The sequence below is a fragment of the Eretmochelys imbricata genome, chromosome 3, assembly GCF_965152235.1.
Source record: "Eretmochelys imbricata isolate rEreImb1 chromosome 3, rEreImb1.hap1, whole genome shotgun sequence".
Classification (NCBI taxonomy): Eukaryota; Metazoa; Chordata; order Testudines; family Cheloniidae; genus Eretmochelys; species Eretmochelys imbricata.
Window position 1 is genome coordinate 68609707 of NC_135574.1, and position 17715 is coordinate 68627421.

A 17715-nucleotide genomic window follows, 5' to 3' on the forward strand; every position below is an offset into this window, starting at 1 on the left:
AATAAAAGGATGACTGCTGAGAAAATGGTAAAAAAACTTTCCCTTTTTTCTAAACAATCTTTTAAAAATATGATAGTGTTCAATAGAACTTACATGGGTCTAGCTCTCTTAGTCCTTACATTTTTAAAGCCAACTTGATATAATACATACATAAATATATAGTGGGCAAAATTCATAATATTTTGAAAACAATCTGTAAAACAATAAGAAAAAAATGCTCTTCAGAGAGTTCTACATTGCCTCTCTGTGCCCCATATAGTTGCTGACTGCCCTGCTTCATGAAAATCATACAAGACTATCCATTCAAAAACTCGCTATTTTACCAAGTCCAGTGGCAAAGGCAAGAATAGAAAATATTCAGCAAGTAGTATGTCAGAAGCGGTTCTGAGTTTATGAAGCAAGTTAAGATTTAGAACTTCATGCCACTAATATATACATTTTCCTCTAATATATACATTTTCCTCCTAATCTTTTCACAAAACATTCTGATGAGGAGAAAATTTAACACACAAAAAAAGCAGTAGAAACCTCAGGCACAAAAAACAGAATATCAAAGCTTTATTAGTAAAAGTAGCATTATATCAACAATATACTTGACACTTTGCAGCTGGTAATAATACATATTCTGCCTAGAAAAGCTTACAGTCCAAGTATACAACCTATATACCTTTGGAAGGGGACCAGAGGGAACAAAAAATAGTTCAAAAGCTTGTTATTTGTTATTTAAATTCAAAAGCTTTAGACCCAAACAGTGCAAATATTTCATATTGAGGGATTGTGAAAGATAGCCATACAAACAGTTAACAGAAGGAGTGTAGACCACTAGAAAGATTTTATTTAAACAGTCAAGAAAACAAACAAACGTGTGTAGCTTCCTGTCTTTTCGGATGATAACTATAAAAAGGTGTTCCACATATCTGCTTCAGATCCCTACAGATCAGTTCTGATAGTCATCTATTGGCAACTATTTCTAAACTGTATTAACTTTGACAGAGCTACAACACTAACACCACATTTCGCTAAATTCTGAGCTTTACCTCTTGACAGCAACTAGCTCTTAAGGAATAAGCTGTCAACAGTTAACAATGATACATAAAGCAAGCAACTTATCCATTTTTAACTTTGCATATAATGTTTCTAAATTCTATTAAAAAAATTCAGCATCAGCATAGATTAATACCACTGTTAAATTGGTCTACCAATAGAGACCACATTTAAAACTCTCTTTAGTCCATTAGACTGCCTATAAGAGATCACTAAATATTGACTAATAAATCATCAGCCTTTTTGTTATCTCCTAAAAACGGGTATAAATTATTAAGTTCCCCATAAGACCAAAGTCTTTATAAGGAAAACTATTACAACATACTAATTCCCCTACAGAATTAATAACTAACAGCATGTTAATATAAAACTACTTCCATGACTAAAAAGAAAAGGAGTACTTGTGGCACCTTAGAGACTAACCAATTTATTTGAGCATAAGCTTTCGTGAGCTGAGCTGTAGCTCACGAAAGCTTATGCTCAAATAAATTGGTTAGTCTCTAAGGTGCCACAAGTACTCCTTTTCTTTTTGCGAATACAGACTAACACGGCTGGTACTCTGAAACCTTCCATGACTAACTTACTCCTTACTCCTCCTTAATTTAAATTTATGCTAAGACACCTCTGGCTTCTCTAATTTAAACTGTTTTATACATTACTTTCTTCTTGAAAGACAAAACTGATATTTTCATTAGTCCTTACTGTCTAACTTTGTTTATACTTGGGCACTGTTAGCTTAAAGAAAATATCCGAAATAAACCCCGTTTTAATATTCATTTCATAGTACTGTCTGACTCTATTAGTATGAGATAGTTTTGCAAGTGGAATTTTAGATTTTTTTTTATGGCCAGATGGACACTCTTCAGCTTCAGCAAGTTTATGTCACATAATTTATCTCTTCTTGACCCTCTTTTCTGTGGTGCTGATCCACATGTGTGCCACAATCAGAGAGACTGTTGTCTGTCATTAGGACCCTTGAGTCTGGGATTCTCAGAGCTGTTCCTGAACTGTTTTTGTCCTGCTAATACAGAGACTGGAGCATTTTACAGGGCATTTGTACTATTTTGGATCTGTTCTTGAAAGTTTTTTGACAGAAGATAAATCTCTAGAGCTCCTGCATGTATAACCTCAATCATGGACTTACGTTTATGTATCAGAGGGGTAGCGGTGTTAGTCTGTATCCACAAAAACAACATGGAATCCGGTGGCACCTTAAAAACTAACAGATTTATTTGGGCATAAGCTTTCGTGGGTAAAAAATTCACTTTTTCAGATGCATGGATCTGAAGAAGTGGGTTTTTACCCACAAAAGCTTATGCCCAAATAAATCTGTTAGTCTTTAAGGTGCCACCGGACTTCTCATTGATTTTAAGCTTATGTGTGATTCCAGACATAATAGTAGCTGGAAGTACAAGTGAAGGGGGCTATTCTGTTCTCTGTAATTCTGGATATCTCATCTGTATCTATCAGAATCTCCAAGTGATCAATCCTCTGAGAGGGCTCAGTGAGCTTTTCATCAGGTTTATTACAAATCCATGTACCTGGAAAACACAGTCAGAGTGAGTTTCCAGAGTGGCTAGCCAAATCCTGTAACAAATGAGAATGTCCTGATCAGCATGTGGACTAGGACAAGGGGTGTTCCTAGGAAACTTAATTTAGCAGCTATCACTGCTGTGTGGCCAATGTTAGTCTTGTTCCGGCAAGTATACCTTCTGTGACCAAACATGAGAAGATTCAAGATCCATGTATGTATGGAGATTTAGAAATATGTTCTCTGAGAGCACAGTTGTCAGAAGATCTCATGAAGAATTGCTGATATGGTGAAGGACAATTTCAGAACCACTACACTGGTCTGGTCTGTTAAGCCTCCAGGTCTAAAACAATGTAGATCCAAACTGAGTTCTTAATAATAAAGAAGATGCAGTATAGCCTTAAGAAACTCCTCCTCTTCTTCTGGAGTTGACACTATATTAATGCGAGGTCTTTTTCAAGCATAACCCAGCACTTAGTGGGGTTCCTGGATATTAGAGGGACAATAAAGACATTAGCTGGGAAGTGCAGCTCCAGAAGTACAAAGAGGACACTAGCTCCATTAAACTGGTGCAAAATGTCCAGCAAATACAATATTGTTCCCGCCAATGGATTGCTGTAACCATGTTGTAGGAGCTTCAAGGGAGCAGAAGATGCCTTTAAACCTTTTCTGGAGTGCTATTTTCTTGTTGGTAGGATCCTTAGGGAAGACATGCGATTCTCCGAACATCCTCATGCCCCACTTACCTTGAGAAAAGTACATCCTTTGCCAAGGATCCACCACTGTGATAACTTTCAGGAGGGAAAGGAATTCTTCAGCATTTGGGTTTTATAGGATATTTAGATGGCCCCCTGTGGTCCAAAACGACTCCTTCAAAAGAGGCATGCAGCAGTATGATGCAATCTGATTTTACCTTAGAGAGGAGGTTCTTTGTTTTCAATGACAACTCCTTTTCTAGTTGAATTTCTACCATGGCTACACTCCTTTGGGCCATGGTTGCAAACATATATGTCCTTAGAGTCTGTGGATTTCTCCTTTTGTTTCCTTCCATTTTGGAGGGTGTCTATGGAGGAGAGTGAGGGGGAGACATGAACCCTCCTTCGTGGAGAAGCAAGATCTCTTCATAGAAGTTATTGTCATGGGAATGGTAGGGGCTTACTTAATGGCTCATTTCCCTTCATACCCTGAGGCATAACTAAAGAGGAAACAAAAAGGGAGAGGTCTGCAAAGGACATCTCAACCTTACTTCCTGAGAATGAGGCTAAGGATAAGAATAAATTACAGGACTCTTCTTTGAGAAAAACAGAAGGTTATTCACCATGTGCAATAACTGATGTACTTTGAGACGTGTGTCACATGTAGATGCAGCAGTTCCCCCTGCGCCTGGGATCAGAGATCTTCGGGTAGCAGTGCCCATTGGGTCGCACATGCACTTCTCCCCATTCTCACACTGTTGGCAGCATCTATCTATAGTGCTGTGTGGTCCAAACGGCCTTAGTTCCTTCTCTACTGCAGAGCTTAATCTTTGAGCTCTGAAGCAGAGGGGAGGTGGGTGGGTAGTGGAGCACCCATAGGGAATGGAATGGAGTATACTCTTTGTTGATTATTTCCATGACCCACATCTCTGAAGTGATTTCCTGCCATAATGGATAAAAAGGGGCTAAACAGCTGTCCAACAGCCGTCTTCATTGTGCGTCAGACTGATGGTGAGGAGTGAAAGGTGCAGGTCAGGATCTTGAGGTACACTAGTATTTCCCCTGACATCTCTTCAGCCCTGGTGGGGTGGGGTGTGTGTGTGTGTGTGCACGCGTGTGCGTGCATCCCTCAAAGGTTAGATCCTCCACTGTGGTCTATACCTCTTTAGGGAATCCAGAGAGGTGAAGCCGGGATGCTCGTCTCATTACCATGGCTGTTGTGATAGAACAGGCAGCCGTGTTTGCAGAACCCAGGGAAGCTTGTAGTGCTGTGCGGGCAAGAAGGTGTCCTTCAGACACAAGTGCCTGGAATTGCTCCTTCTTATCCTCTGGCAGATCTTAACAGAATTCCTGGTATTTTAGAATAGTTCACACGATTGTATTTGGCCATAAGAGCCTGGTAATTGGCAATATGGAACTGAAGTATAGCAGAAGAACACACTTTGTGAATGAACAAGTCTAGTTGCTTCTAGTCCCTGTTGTTTGGCGTTGCCCTGGGGTGGTGTTGGCCTCCCTTCTTATGTACCTCATTAATGATCAGAGAGTTTAGAATAGGCTGGGAAAAAAAAATTCCAAGTCCTTAGCAGGGACATAGTATTTTTTGTGCAGTCGCTTGCAGGTTGGTGGGATGGATGCTGGGGTCTTCCAGAGTACCTTCGCAGCATCCAAAAGGGCCTCATTAATAGTGAGGGCTATCTTTTCCAATGTGGAGGTGTGTAGGATATTGAGCAGCTTGTGTTGTTGCTCTTTGACTTCCTCCAGAGGGATCTGGAGAGAGTCTATGATTCTGTGTAGTTCTTGAAAGTGTTTGAAATTGTCTGCTGATGCATGAGGTGGTGGCATGATGGCCCCATCAGGGGAAGAGGAGGAGAAGTGGAGTGGTGGTGTAATCTCTTCCTATATGTCTTCCTGCTGTTGCTCCATCGTTACTGCGTCGACATCAGATAGTCGAGAGACAGATGAGGATATAAATTGTGTGTGTTTCTGGCTCTGCTTTATGGGCAGTTTGGTAAAATGTGCCCTATTCCTACCCCATGGGTCCCAGTAAGGCTAATGTGGATGAATTGGTACGTGGGGTTCCATCCATGAGGGTCCCTACCACGGCCCCAGTTTGGTTCCGGGTAAAGGGGATGAGCAGAGGATTGTCTCTGTGTGTGCGTTCTGGATTTGTGGGTGGAACAGAGCACTCTTCATCCTCTTCCTCTTCTTCCTTGCTGGGAAAGGGTGAAGCAGTTCTCAGTAGTGTTGTAACTCCAGAGAAGAGGCATAAGCTACAGGGAGCTCTCAAGGAGAGGTAACTCAGATGTATCAGAGACAACAAGGTCCCTTGGATAGCTGAATTGCTGTGGAGTAGGCAGGGGTATCATTGACAATGGTGGTGTTTGGAAAGTGAAGGAACTATCAGTGCCAAGAACAGAATGCATTCCCTCGAGTGGCTGGTAGATAGCTTACTTGGTGAAGAGAGCTTTCCCAGTGTCAAAGTTCACATCGGCACCAAGGGCTTACTTGGTGCGGAGTGTTTGGTTGGTGGAAAAAGAGTCGTTGGTATCAAAGAATCCAAGATTGTCTTGGATGAGGAACTCAGTACTAGTTCGGAAGATCTTGTGCTGTGTTTCTTGGTCCCAAGAGATAGTGTCCCCGCCTGTGTTTCTGTCCATCTAGGGTCCTTGGACTTCTGTTTAGCTCCTGTCCCAGAGGTAAGCGGATGGTCATAGGAGTGAAGTCTCACCCCTGAGGACGCTGAGGCTACTGACATCCCAGGAGATGGCTTTCTCTGAGGCGGCTCTTTGGCAGGCAATGTAGCGATCCATTTCTTCCCATCTGAGTCGGAAACAGAGGATTTCCTCTTGGATGGCTGCAGCGAGCAGTGGGTCGGCTGATGACTGAGCTGAGGTGAGAGCCACGTTAGAGAGATATCATGGCCGGGTCCAAAGGTGGCTGTAAAGAACTCTCCATGAGGAGAATTTTCAGCCTAAGTTCATGGTCCTTTTCAGCCTGAGTAGTCAAGCTGATGCAGTGGGTGCACTTCTGGGGGGTGTGGCCCTCATCGAAGCAGTGGATGCACCACGAGTGACCGTCGTTCACAGGAAAGGCCTCCAAACAAGAGAGGCACCTCTTGAACCAGGGGATCCTGGCATACTTCCAAGGGGGAAAGCTTCCAAATCGGGGAGGATGGGAAACAGGGAAGCGTACGGTAACAGGGAGGGAAGAGTAACTAAAAGTTGTTTTTTTTAGGGGGAGAAAATTAATGGAAATGGCTAATCACTACTAATGTAACTTACCTTAATGAGAGTATCTCTAAAGGTTAAGGAGGAAGAAGGGCTCTGATCCGGATTCTGTCCCAGACCAAAGACGGTTGAGAAGGAACTGAAGGCGGTTGGACTGCACAGCACTATATATAGATGCTGCCCACAGAATGAGATGGGAGGAGCGCATGTGCGGCCCAATGGGCAATGCTACCAATCTCTGATCCCAGGCGCAGCACCTACAGTGAAGCATCCATAGAGACACTACTCAAAGAAGTCATGTTACCCATTTTCATACATGGGGAGGAACTCAAGACATTCCTTTGAGGAAAGGATAGATATTAGTTTTTAAAAGGGTATCTTAATTTACCCTGGCAGTGGCTCTCCCTGATGAGACCAGATACAGCTGGTGAGGGACACATATTGCAGGTAAGAGTCACATGGTGCACAGTGTCTGATTAATCTCAGCCCTGGCAAAGAAAAGAGACCCCATCAGATCACTTGTGTTCCAGGCCTGTTACCTTCACAAATCAATAGTCCAGTGCAGAAAAGAGCTGTGGAAGAGCTCTCTCACTGTGGACCCTTACAAAATCCTAGAAATGCAGGGCTGGAAGAGACCTTGAGAGGTAATTTTGTCCAGCCTCCTGCACTGAGGAAGGACTTGCTTATTGACGGAGCTTTTGGAACTTCAGATTTGCATACTTGCCTGTTCCATCATGCTAGCTGGGGGCAGAGAGACTAAAATAAGGAGTGTTGTGAGGGCTCTTAAAGGGGGAAGCCACACCTTTAGCTGGGGAAAGTGGAAAGAAAGCCAGTTTGGCAACAGGTTGGTCCCAAAATTCTATGAGCCCCTGAATATCCTGAAAACAGGAACACACATGTGACTTCTCTCTGAAGATGACATTTGTTTAATTGATTTTTTGGAATTCTGCTCTTCTGGAGAAAAACTGACTAGACTATTTTAATCAATCAAACTAAGCCAAATGGAAACAGTAAAAGTGCATATATGATGAAAAGTTAGACTGATTTTTAAAATGTTCTATTTTAAAAATTTAAGGTGATATTAGTAGAACAGGTAAATATATTTGCTGAAAAATTGACTTCTCACCTAGAAATATTTTTTCCTCTTCAAACCACCAGTGGAGTTCCTCGGGGATCAGTTTTGGGACCAATCTTATTTAATCTTTTTATTACTGAACTCGACACAAAAAGTGGGAGTGCGCTAATAAAGTTTGCGGATGATACAAAGCTGGGAGGTATTGCCAATTTAGAGAGAGACCAGGATATCACACAGGAAGATCTGGATGACCCTGTAAACTGGAGTAATAGTAATAGGATTAAATTTAATAGTGAGAAGTGTAAGGTCATACATTTAGGGATTAATAACAAGAATTTTAGTTATATGCTGGGGACGCAACAATTAGAAGTAACGGAGAAGGAGAAGGACCTTGGAGTATTGGTTGATCACAGGATGACTATGAGCCGCCAATGTGATATGGCTGTGAAAAAAGCTAATGCAGTCTTGGGATGCATCAGGCGAGGTATTTCCAGTAGAGATAAGGAGGTTTTAGTACCATTATACAAGGCACTGGTGAGATCTCACCTGGAATACTGTGTGCAGTTCTGGTCTCCCATGTTTAAGAAGGATGAATTCAAACTGCAAGAGGTACAGAGAAGGGCTACTAGGATGATCCGAGGAATGGAAAACCTATCTTATGAAAGGAGAATCAAGGAGCTTGGCTTCTTTAGGCTAACCAAAAGAAGGTTGAGGGGAGATATGATTGCTCTATACAAATATATCAGAGGGATAAATACCAGAGAGGGAGAGGAATTATTTAAGCTCAGTACCAATGTGGACGCAAGAACAAATGGATATAAACTGGTCACCGGGAAGTTTAGACATGAAATTAGACAAAGGTTTCTAACCATCAGAGGAGTGAAGTTCTGCAATAGCCTTCCAAGGGAAGCAGTGGGGGCAAAAGACCTATCTGGCTTTAAGATTAAACTCGATAAGTTTATGGAGGAGATGGTATGATGGGATAACATGATTTTGGCAATTAATTGATCTTTAACTATTCATGGTAAATAGGCCCAATGGCCTGTGATGGGATGTTAGATGGGGTGGGATCTGAGTTACTACCGAGAATTCTTTCCTGGGTATCTGGCTGGTGAATCTTGCCCACATGCTCAGGGTTCAGCTGATCGCCATATTTGGGGTCAGGAAGGAATTTTCCTCCAGGGCAGATTGGAAGAGGCCCTGGAGGTCTTTCGCCTTCCTCTGTAGCATGGGACACAGGTCACTTGCTGGAGGATACTCTGCTCCTTGAAGTCTTTAAACCACGATTTGAGGACTTCAATAGCTCAGACATAAGTGAGAGGTTTATTTCAGGAGCGGGTGGGTGAGATTCTGTGGCCTGCATTGTGCAGGAGGTTAGACTAGATGATCATAATGGTCCCTTCTGATCTTAATATCTATGAATCTGTGGTCAAAAACAACTGACCAATAGAAGTTTTGAATGTGTTTATGACTGTATAGCACCTTGACCTCTGGAAAAGCTTTTTTGATAAATTTGAATAAATACATTCAAATATATTTTAAAGAGAGTTCAGTTTCCTTCTGAATTTTTAAATCATCAGGTTAAATCTTCTGGGATCTCAGCACATTTCCAGTAACTATAAATTATACACAATGTAATTCTTCCAGTTAATATTTTCTTTGCCTCAGATTTTTTTTAAATCTCAAGTACAATTACTATATATTTCAGTCAAGCGCTACTTTTTCCCCTGTGAAAATTTTATTTTAAATTCAAAAATCTCTATACAATGTTATCTAATTAGTTACTTAAAATATTTTCGTGACTGGCAGTACAAAATAACTTAATACACCTAAAGAAAGAGCGGTCAAGCTTATGCTGCACTGAATTCACAAGCCTCAATCAGAAATAAAGTCTCTCTGGACCAGTGGTACTCAGACCTCAGCGGTTCAGGAGCCAAAGTAGCAATCAACATTACCCAAAAGAGCCACAGTAGAGTGAATTTGTTTCATTTACTATAGTACTATATATTCATATTTAAATAGTATGACGGGAAATATTTTGTGTGTGTGTGTGTGTGTGTGTGTAATTATTCTCACAGCAAAATAACTTACCAAATATTATTACTGTATCAACTACAATTGGTTAACAACACAGTAAAAGCATCCTGATTGGTTAATAATTAAAGCACACAGTGTTTTAATATTATGTGCTGCAGAGAACTGCAGGAGACACATAAAAGAGCCACTTGTGGCTCAGGAGCCTCAGTCTGAGTACCACTGCTCTGGACTGAAACTTTCTCAGGACCAGTGCTCTCTATTAATTTATCATTCTGTTTGAAGACCATGTTCTAACAATTCTTTCTCCTTCTTGTAGTTTTCATAAGTCACTCTGTTAGCCAAAAGGTTTTGAAATTTCTGCCTGCTCTCCGGCAAGCCCATTCCCTGCCTCAAACTCAAGGCAATAATAAAAACACATGGAAGCAGGAGATTCAATGCTCAACTGTTACATTCGGCTGCAAGTATTTTTCAGAGGACTACATATGACTAATTGCTATGGCAGGAATGAGTACAAATGGGCAGCTAGCTTTAGGAGAAATAAGGGTCACATGCCGACCAATATGGAAGAATTTAAAATAGCTGTACTGAAGGAAATCACCTTTCCACACTGAAGAAGTGCACAATGAGAATTAGGAATTCTAACATTTGTAAATAAATAGCTAAATAAGGTAACAGAAAATCAAGGAACACATTAAAAAAAGGTAACAGGTTCCTGTCTTTGAATCCCTAGCATTAATTCTTCAGGACCTGAAGAAGGGCTGTATGTAGCTCGAAAGCTTTTCTCATTCACCAACAGAACAGAAGTTCATCCAATAAATGAACAGAAGTTCATCCAATAAATGATACTACCTCACACACCTCATCTCTCTAATATCCTGGAACCAACACGACTACAACAACAGTTCAGCATTGTAAGATAAAACTGAAGTTTGTGTAAAAGTAAAGAAGGGCTTTGTAAATGGAGAAAATGGTATTCCAGGAGGAATAGATAGATTAAAGCCACAAGCCATATTCAGAGTGACCCTAATTCCCAAATTCCAGCCAAGGAGCACTGAATGCTCCCTTAGTCTAGCTATAGCAATGTCAATTGCTAACAGAGGGAAAACCCATACTCAGAACTAAGCTACTGTCTTTAGCACCACAACATTAATAAACCTAAATTCAATAAATTTACCTTTCTTGCAGCGTGGATGTCAAAAAATGGTTTGTTTCGAACACTGAATGGTTCCTGTGCTTTGTCAATAAGACCATTCTTCATCTTTTCATGCCGTGGAAATATAATCTCTTTTTCTATACATGCTAGTCGAATGTTAAAATCACATTCTCCAACTGGCTGTCCCTGCCAAGTTAGACAAAAAATAATATAAAATACCTAAATGTTTATCAAATTATGATTAGACTGAAGTTTGCCTTACAAAATATTTAAAAACAAAATATTTATAAATACACAGATACACTGATTATCATCAAAACATAACAAAATATACATATTCCTGTCAAATTTCCCAGCTTGCACATATTTCTCTAGGGCTGAAGAGGTTTGATGCCCTATCTATCCAATGATACCTTATTTTGAAAAAAATGTCCTGCTAAACTTGTGTGTTCAAGAACTAAGACAACAACTAATCTAAAATTGATGATTTAATAAATATAGAATTGTGTAAGATAACCATAACAGTATTTTTAATACAGTGCTGTTTTAATATTATTTAGTCCACTTTGTTCATAATTGTTAACGACAACTAGCTGACAAGATAACTTGCAAAGCTAACTCAAACCCTTGCTTCATGTGTATTACAAACACCTTTTGTACCAAGAAGTAGAGATTAGCATTTTTGTTACAGAAAATGAAGCTGAACACATTGTAGATTAGAAAATCTGCACACACAAAAAAATAGTGTTCCATAAGGACAGCAAAAACTAGTAGAATAGGTTATTGCTCAGTCATAAAGGGTACTAAAGTTCTTGTTTAATTCTCAGGTGTTAAACTGTGGCCTTTCAAGAGCTGAAAGATATTACACATTTTATATCCTTCTTTACTCTTTTGGTGTAATATATCAGATAAGTAAGGCAGTTAAAAAAAACACATCTGGAACATTAATAATTATAATGTGGTTTGTTATATTTAGAGTACTAGCAAGTGGTAACTTACTGTAGCTGCCATTAACTGAATAGGAATAGATTATGTAGAAATGTAACGCTAATTTTAGAAATGTTAATGTCAATTTTATAGCAATACAAGACATAGTTCATGCTTTAGCATTATTATGTCCAGAGTCTAAAATATTTGAGACTTATTTTGCCAAGTCCATACCCCATTCTGCCTCTTCCTCCTTCACTTTGAAAAATAATGTACATTTTTTCACAAACTACCCCTGCAAAATTTCCTTCATGCAGTGAACAAGGCACAAAAATTTGACCATAAACTACGAAACCTTTGGAAAGCTATAAGCAATGAAAATAGGAAACTCGAATACGATAGGAATAGGAAACCAGAATAGGAAACTAGGACAGAAAATATGTTGTCTCTCTATAAATCCATGGTACTCCCACATCTTGAATACTGTGTGCAGATGTGGTCGCCCCGTCTCAAAAAAGATATATTGGAATTGGAAAAGGTTCAGAAAAGGGCCACAAAAATTATTAGGGGTATGGAACAGCTTGCGTATGAAGAGAGATTAATAAGACTGGGACTTTTCAGTTTGGAAAAGAGATGGCTAAGGGGAGATATGATTGAGGTCTATAAAATCATGACTGGTATAGAGAAAGTAGATAAGGAAGTGTTGTTTACTACTTCTCATAACACAAAAACTAAGGGTCACCAAATGAAATTAATAGCAGCAGATTTAAAACAAATAAAAGGAAGTATTTCTTCACACAATGCACATTCAACCTGTAGAACTCCTTGCCAGAGGATGTTGTGAAGGCCAAGACTATAACAGGGTTCAAAAAAGAACTAGATAAATTCATGGAGGATAGGTCCATCAACGACTATTAGCCAGGATGGGCAGGAATGGTGTCCCTAGCCTCTGTTTGCCAGAAGCTGTGAATGAGCGACAGGGGATGTATCACTTGATGATTACCGTTCTGTTCATTCCCTCTGGGGCACCTGCATTGGCCACTGTCGGAAGACAGGATACTGGGCTAGATGGACCTTTGGTCTGACCCAGTAGAGCCATTCTTATGTTCTTAGAATAGCAACATTTATTCTTTTTAAAAAAAAAAAAGGGACTATCAGAAGTGGCCATCTTTGTGATCAGCAGAAGTATCACCCAATTCCCAAATCAAAAGGCAGATATAGGAGCAGAAGGAGAACCTAAACTATTAAAGAGGGAAAGATTAATAACCATTTCTCAACAAAAATATGAGAGGGATGGCACAGCATCAACATGAAAGGAGCATTTGTCATCTCATTTTTCTGATTATTTTTTTCCATTTTAAATGAAGGCCTAGTTGAATTAATGAATAGTTAGGGTAGGGAAAATTCTAGAAGCAAGAGTGAGCAACACTCTCACATTATTCACTTCATATAAGGCAGGCTATAGCTGTGGGATCTAATTTTAGGCACTGGCACTCAAAAAAACTACCACTCCATTGTTCATTCAAACCAGTCTGTGTGGAGCATACATGAAAACACATCTACATAATGACTGACCTTGTCCACTCAGAGAAAATTTAATGGTTAACTAAACACAGATTTATTTTCTATTTACAATTTGTGAAAGTACAGGGCATCACCACCTTGATCTCTGCAACAAGTTACGGAAGAAAAGACCTGATTCTCAATGAGTCTTTTCTGGTTACATATTTTGAAGTTCAAAAGTTGAAGTTCATTACCCTATTAGTCTGCTACTTTTCCTAAAACCACTTCCCTGCTCACTCATCTCTAACAAGAACTTCAAAAAACTAGGTTTAACTAATATTTTAAATCTTTTATCCTGAAATAAACAGGAAACTGTGTTCACACAATTATTTTACAGTTAATCATTTAAAAGGGTTTTACAGTAGTGGCATAAATTGTTTTGAAGCCATTAGTAGCTAGCAATTTCAATTCTTTTATTTGATTCCATATGAAATCTTCTAATCACCTAATTCTCTCTGCCGTAAAGAATCCCTTTCCTTCTCACACCTACTCTGAAGTAATTATCTCCCACAGTTCTGACACTAAAATTTTTATTTCAAAGCTAGTTACGGTACATTACCACTGGTTTCCTTATATAAAGGTCAAAGCTAGACTGATGTAAGAGTCTATGTGGTTCAGAAATCATGGGAAATAGCTCAGAAATCATTCATCAATCACTCAAGTAAAAAAATTGGGATGGGTTTCACTCACTCAAAGCATCCACTTTGAGAAAGGAACAGAAAATTAGCATAATTCTGAATTTAAATCAAGGACATATTGAATTCAAGTAGTGTTGAGAAGTACCAGAGAGAAATATAAGACAGACATGTCCCAGACTGATCTTAAGTCTCCAAATGATAACACCCAATTTAAAAAAGAAGACCCCAGCTTTTAGCAAAAAATAGTTAGAGGTAACATCGCCTGTAATAAATAACTTGGAAGAAAAACTAAAACTTGGAGATCGTGTAAATTCCCTCTTACAGTGAGAAAGAGATATTTTAAAACTGTTTTCCAAAAATATATAATGTGTTTTAGAATCCATTCTGGACATTTAACACTTGACATGCCTCATTAGACATGTATCAGATTTTTTTTTAGACCTATAAGTATCTGAGTACCTAAAATGACTTCAGGATTTTGCAAGTTCTGATAATTTGTGAAGGGAGGTTGTTATTGGTTCAGTGCTGCTTGATGATATGGCACTTTAGCTGTGTTTTAACGTGTTAATTAAAAAGGTTTTAAATTCTAGTGCAGACACTACACACTTGTTTTGTTCCATGAAACAAATGTTTGTTGTGATAGTGTCTTTTAGGGTTAAACACAACTAGCAAGAAACATTTTTGTTTATCTACACTAGAATTGGCAATTGTGTTAGCATGGGTTAATTAGTGTGTATTAAACCATGAGTAAAAACTTAAGTTGAGACATGCCCCCAGAGAGAAAAGAAGTCTACTGAATTAACACCTCTTCCTAGCTAAGGCCTGGTCTACAATACAAGGTTAGGTCGAATTTAGCCGCTTTAGGTTGATTTTATAATGAATGCGTCTACACAACCAACCCCGTTCCGCCGACCTAAAGGGCCCTTAAAATCAACTACTGTACTCCTCCCTGACGAGGTGAGTAGCACTAAAATTGACCTTCCTGGGTCGAATTTGGGGTAGTGTAGATGCAGCGCTGTGCAATTCGATGGTATTGGCCTCTGGGAGCTATCCCAGAGTGCTCCAATGTGACCACTCTGGACAGCACTTTCAACTCTGATGCACTAGCCAGGTACACAGGAAAAGCACTGGGAACTTTTGAATTTCATTTCCTGTTTGGTCAGTGTAGTGAGCTCAGCAGAACAGGTGACCCAGAATGCAGTCCCAGAATCACAAACGAGCTCCAGCATGGTGCGAACGGGAGAACCTGGATTTGACTGCTGTATGGGGAGAAGAATCTGTGCAGGCAGAACTCCGATCCAGCAGAAAAAATGCTGATATATATGCCAAAATCCCACAGGGCATGGTGGAGAGAGGCTACCCCAGGGATGCACAGTAGTGCCACGTGAAAATTAATGAGCTCAGGCAAGCCTACCAAAAGACAAAGGAGGCAAACAGTCACTCTGGGTCAGAGCCCCCGACATGCTGCTTCTATGATCAGCTGCATGCCATTCTGGGGGAGGGGACCCCACCAGTACCCCAACACTCTCCGTGGACACCTACAAGGTGGCAGCCTCACGCAACATGAATGAGGATTTTGTCGCTGAGGAAGATGAGGAGGAGGAGGAGAATGCACAGCAGGCAAGCAGAGAATCCGTTCTCTCCGGCAACCAGGACCTTTTCCTCACCCTGGAGCCAATACCCTCTAAGGGCCTATTGTTCCTGGACCCTGATGGCAGAGAAGGCACCTCTGGTGAGTGCACATTTGTAACGACACTACAGGGGGTAAAAGCAATTGTGTTTAATGTTTGATTTACCCTGAACAATTGGGATGCATTCGTAGCCAGTACAGTTAATGGAAAAGTCTGTTTATATGTCTGGGGATGGAGCGGGAATCCTTCAGGGACATCTCCAAGAAGCTGTCCTGGAGGTACTCTGAAAGCCTTTGCAGGTGGTTTCTGAGGACGGCTGCCTTATTTCGTCCTCCACGGTAGGACGAAAGGGCATTTTAACATATCAAGCTAGTAGCAAGTGGTCTGGAATCATTGCAGCACAAAGCATGGCAGCGAACTGTCCTGGGTTATGGTCGCATTCATGCAACATTCGGCCTTTATCTTTCTCTGTCAGCCTCAGGAGAGTGATATCATTCATGGTCAGCTAGTTGAAATAGGGCAAATTTTGTAGGGGAACAGTAATCCCCTCTCTGTTTGTGATCCCTGACACATTAGACCCCAGGCATGCTGTGCTGTTTGCGCTTGGCTAAAAGTGATCATCCCAGAGAATAGCCACGCTGGAAGAGGGGTGTGCTGCACATCCACCCCAAAACTGCAGCCCCTCCTTTTAAACGGCAACCCTAGCCCCTCCTTTTAAATGGCAAACACAACTGGCATTGGTTGCTATGGGAAAGGAGGGCACTGCAGTTTTAAACATTCCCACATGTTATGAATGCACAAGAAGTCAACCTCACAAACCATTTTGCTTACCATGGCTGCCTGCAAACCAAATTCTGTTGCCCAGCCGTTTGTGATATGTCACCATACCAGCAGGCACTCAATATAAAAGGCAATATAAAAGGCAAAATGCAACCTTATACCTAAAACACATGTGCTGTCTGCTGTGCATTGCTTGATTCACTGTGAAAGAGTCTCCCTTTTGTTCTCAGGAATGTATCTTCTCTGAACTCTCCCTTTTTTTTACCCCTGCAGCTGCAAATGTTTTTGTGCTCCCCGCACCAACTCTGACCCTGAGGTTATTGCAGATCAGAAGGCAAAAAACACGCACTAGCGATGACATGTTTTCAGAGCTCATGCAATCCTCCCGCACGGATAGGGCACAGTTGAATGCATGGAAGCATTCGATGGCAGAGGCCAGGAAAGCATACGGTGAGTGTGATCATAACGCACAGGAGAAGATGCAGAGGCTAATGGGGGAGCAAACGGACATGATGAGGCATCTGGTGGAGCAGCAGGAAAGGCAACTAGACTACAGACCCCCACTGCAGGTATTGTGTAACCTGCTGCCCTCCTCGCCACGTTCCATATCCTCCTCACCCATATGCCCAAGAACGTGGGGAGGAGGCTCCTGGCATCTTGCCACTCAACTTCAGGGGATGGCCCAACCAACAGAAGGCTGTCATTCAAACAGCTTTGATTTGTAGTGTGGCTATAAGCAATGTGGCCTTGTCCTTCCCTCCTCCCACACCCCATCCTGTTATCAAACCCTTTGTACACCCGGGCTTCCTTTTACTAGTCAGAGTTGCCAATGATCTCAAGTTTTTTTAAATAAATAAAGAATGAATGGATTCAGAACAATAGGGACTTTATTTCCTGTGCCAACTGTGGTCGAAGGGGGGAGGGGGACTGACTTACAAGGAAGTACATTCACCAAAGGGGGCGACTTTGCATCAAGGACAAACACACACAACTGTCACACCGTAGCCTGGTCAGTCAGGAGAATGTTTTTCAAAGCCTCTCTGATGCACAGCTTCGGTGTGCTCTTCTAATTGCCCTGGTGTCTGGCTGTTCAAAATTGGCCACCAGGCAATCTGCCTCAACCTCCCACCCCGCCATAAACGTCTCCCACTTACTCTCAAACATTTTATGGAGCACACACCATGCAGCAATAACAATGGGAATATTGCTTTCACTGAGCTCTAACCTACTCAACAAACTGCACCAGTGCCCTTTTAAATGCCCAAAGGCACATTCTACCACCATTCTGCACTTGCTCAGCCTATAGTTGAACTGCTCCTTACTACTGTCCAGGCTGCCTGTGTATGGCTTCATGAGCCACGGGAGCAATGGGTAGGCCGGGTCCCAAAGGATAACTATTGGCATTTCAACATCC

General features: G+C 40.9%; 1 protein-coding gene across 1 annotated transcript in view; it reads right to left on the minus strand.

Moving 5' to 3' along the window:
• RNGTT (RNA guanylyltransferase and 5'-phosphatase) overlaps window positions 1-17715 on the minus strand; it is a 441453-nt gene that overhangs the window by 229842 nt on the left and 193896 nt on the right. Inside the window, exon 11 of the mRNA XM_077812806.1 lies at window positions 10784-10948. Coding sequence (XP_077668932.1) covers window positions 10784-10948 — 165 coding nt within the window. The remainder of the gene's footprint in view (window positions 1-10783; window positions 10949-17715) is intronic.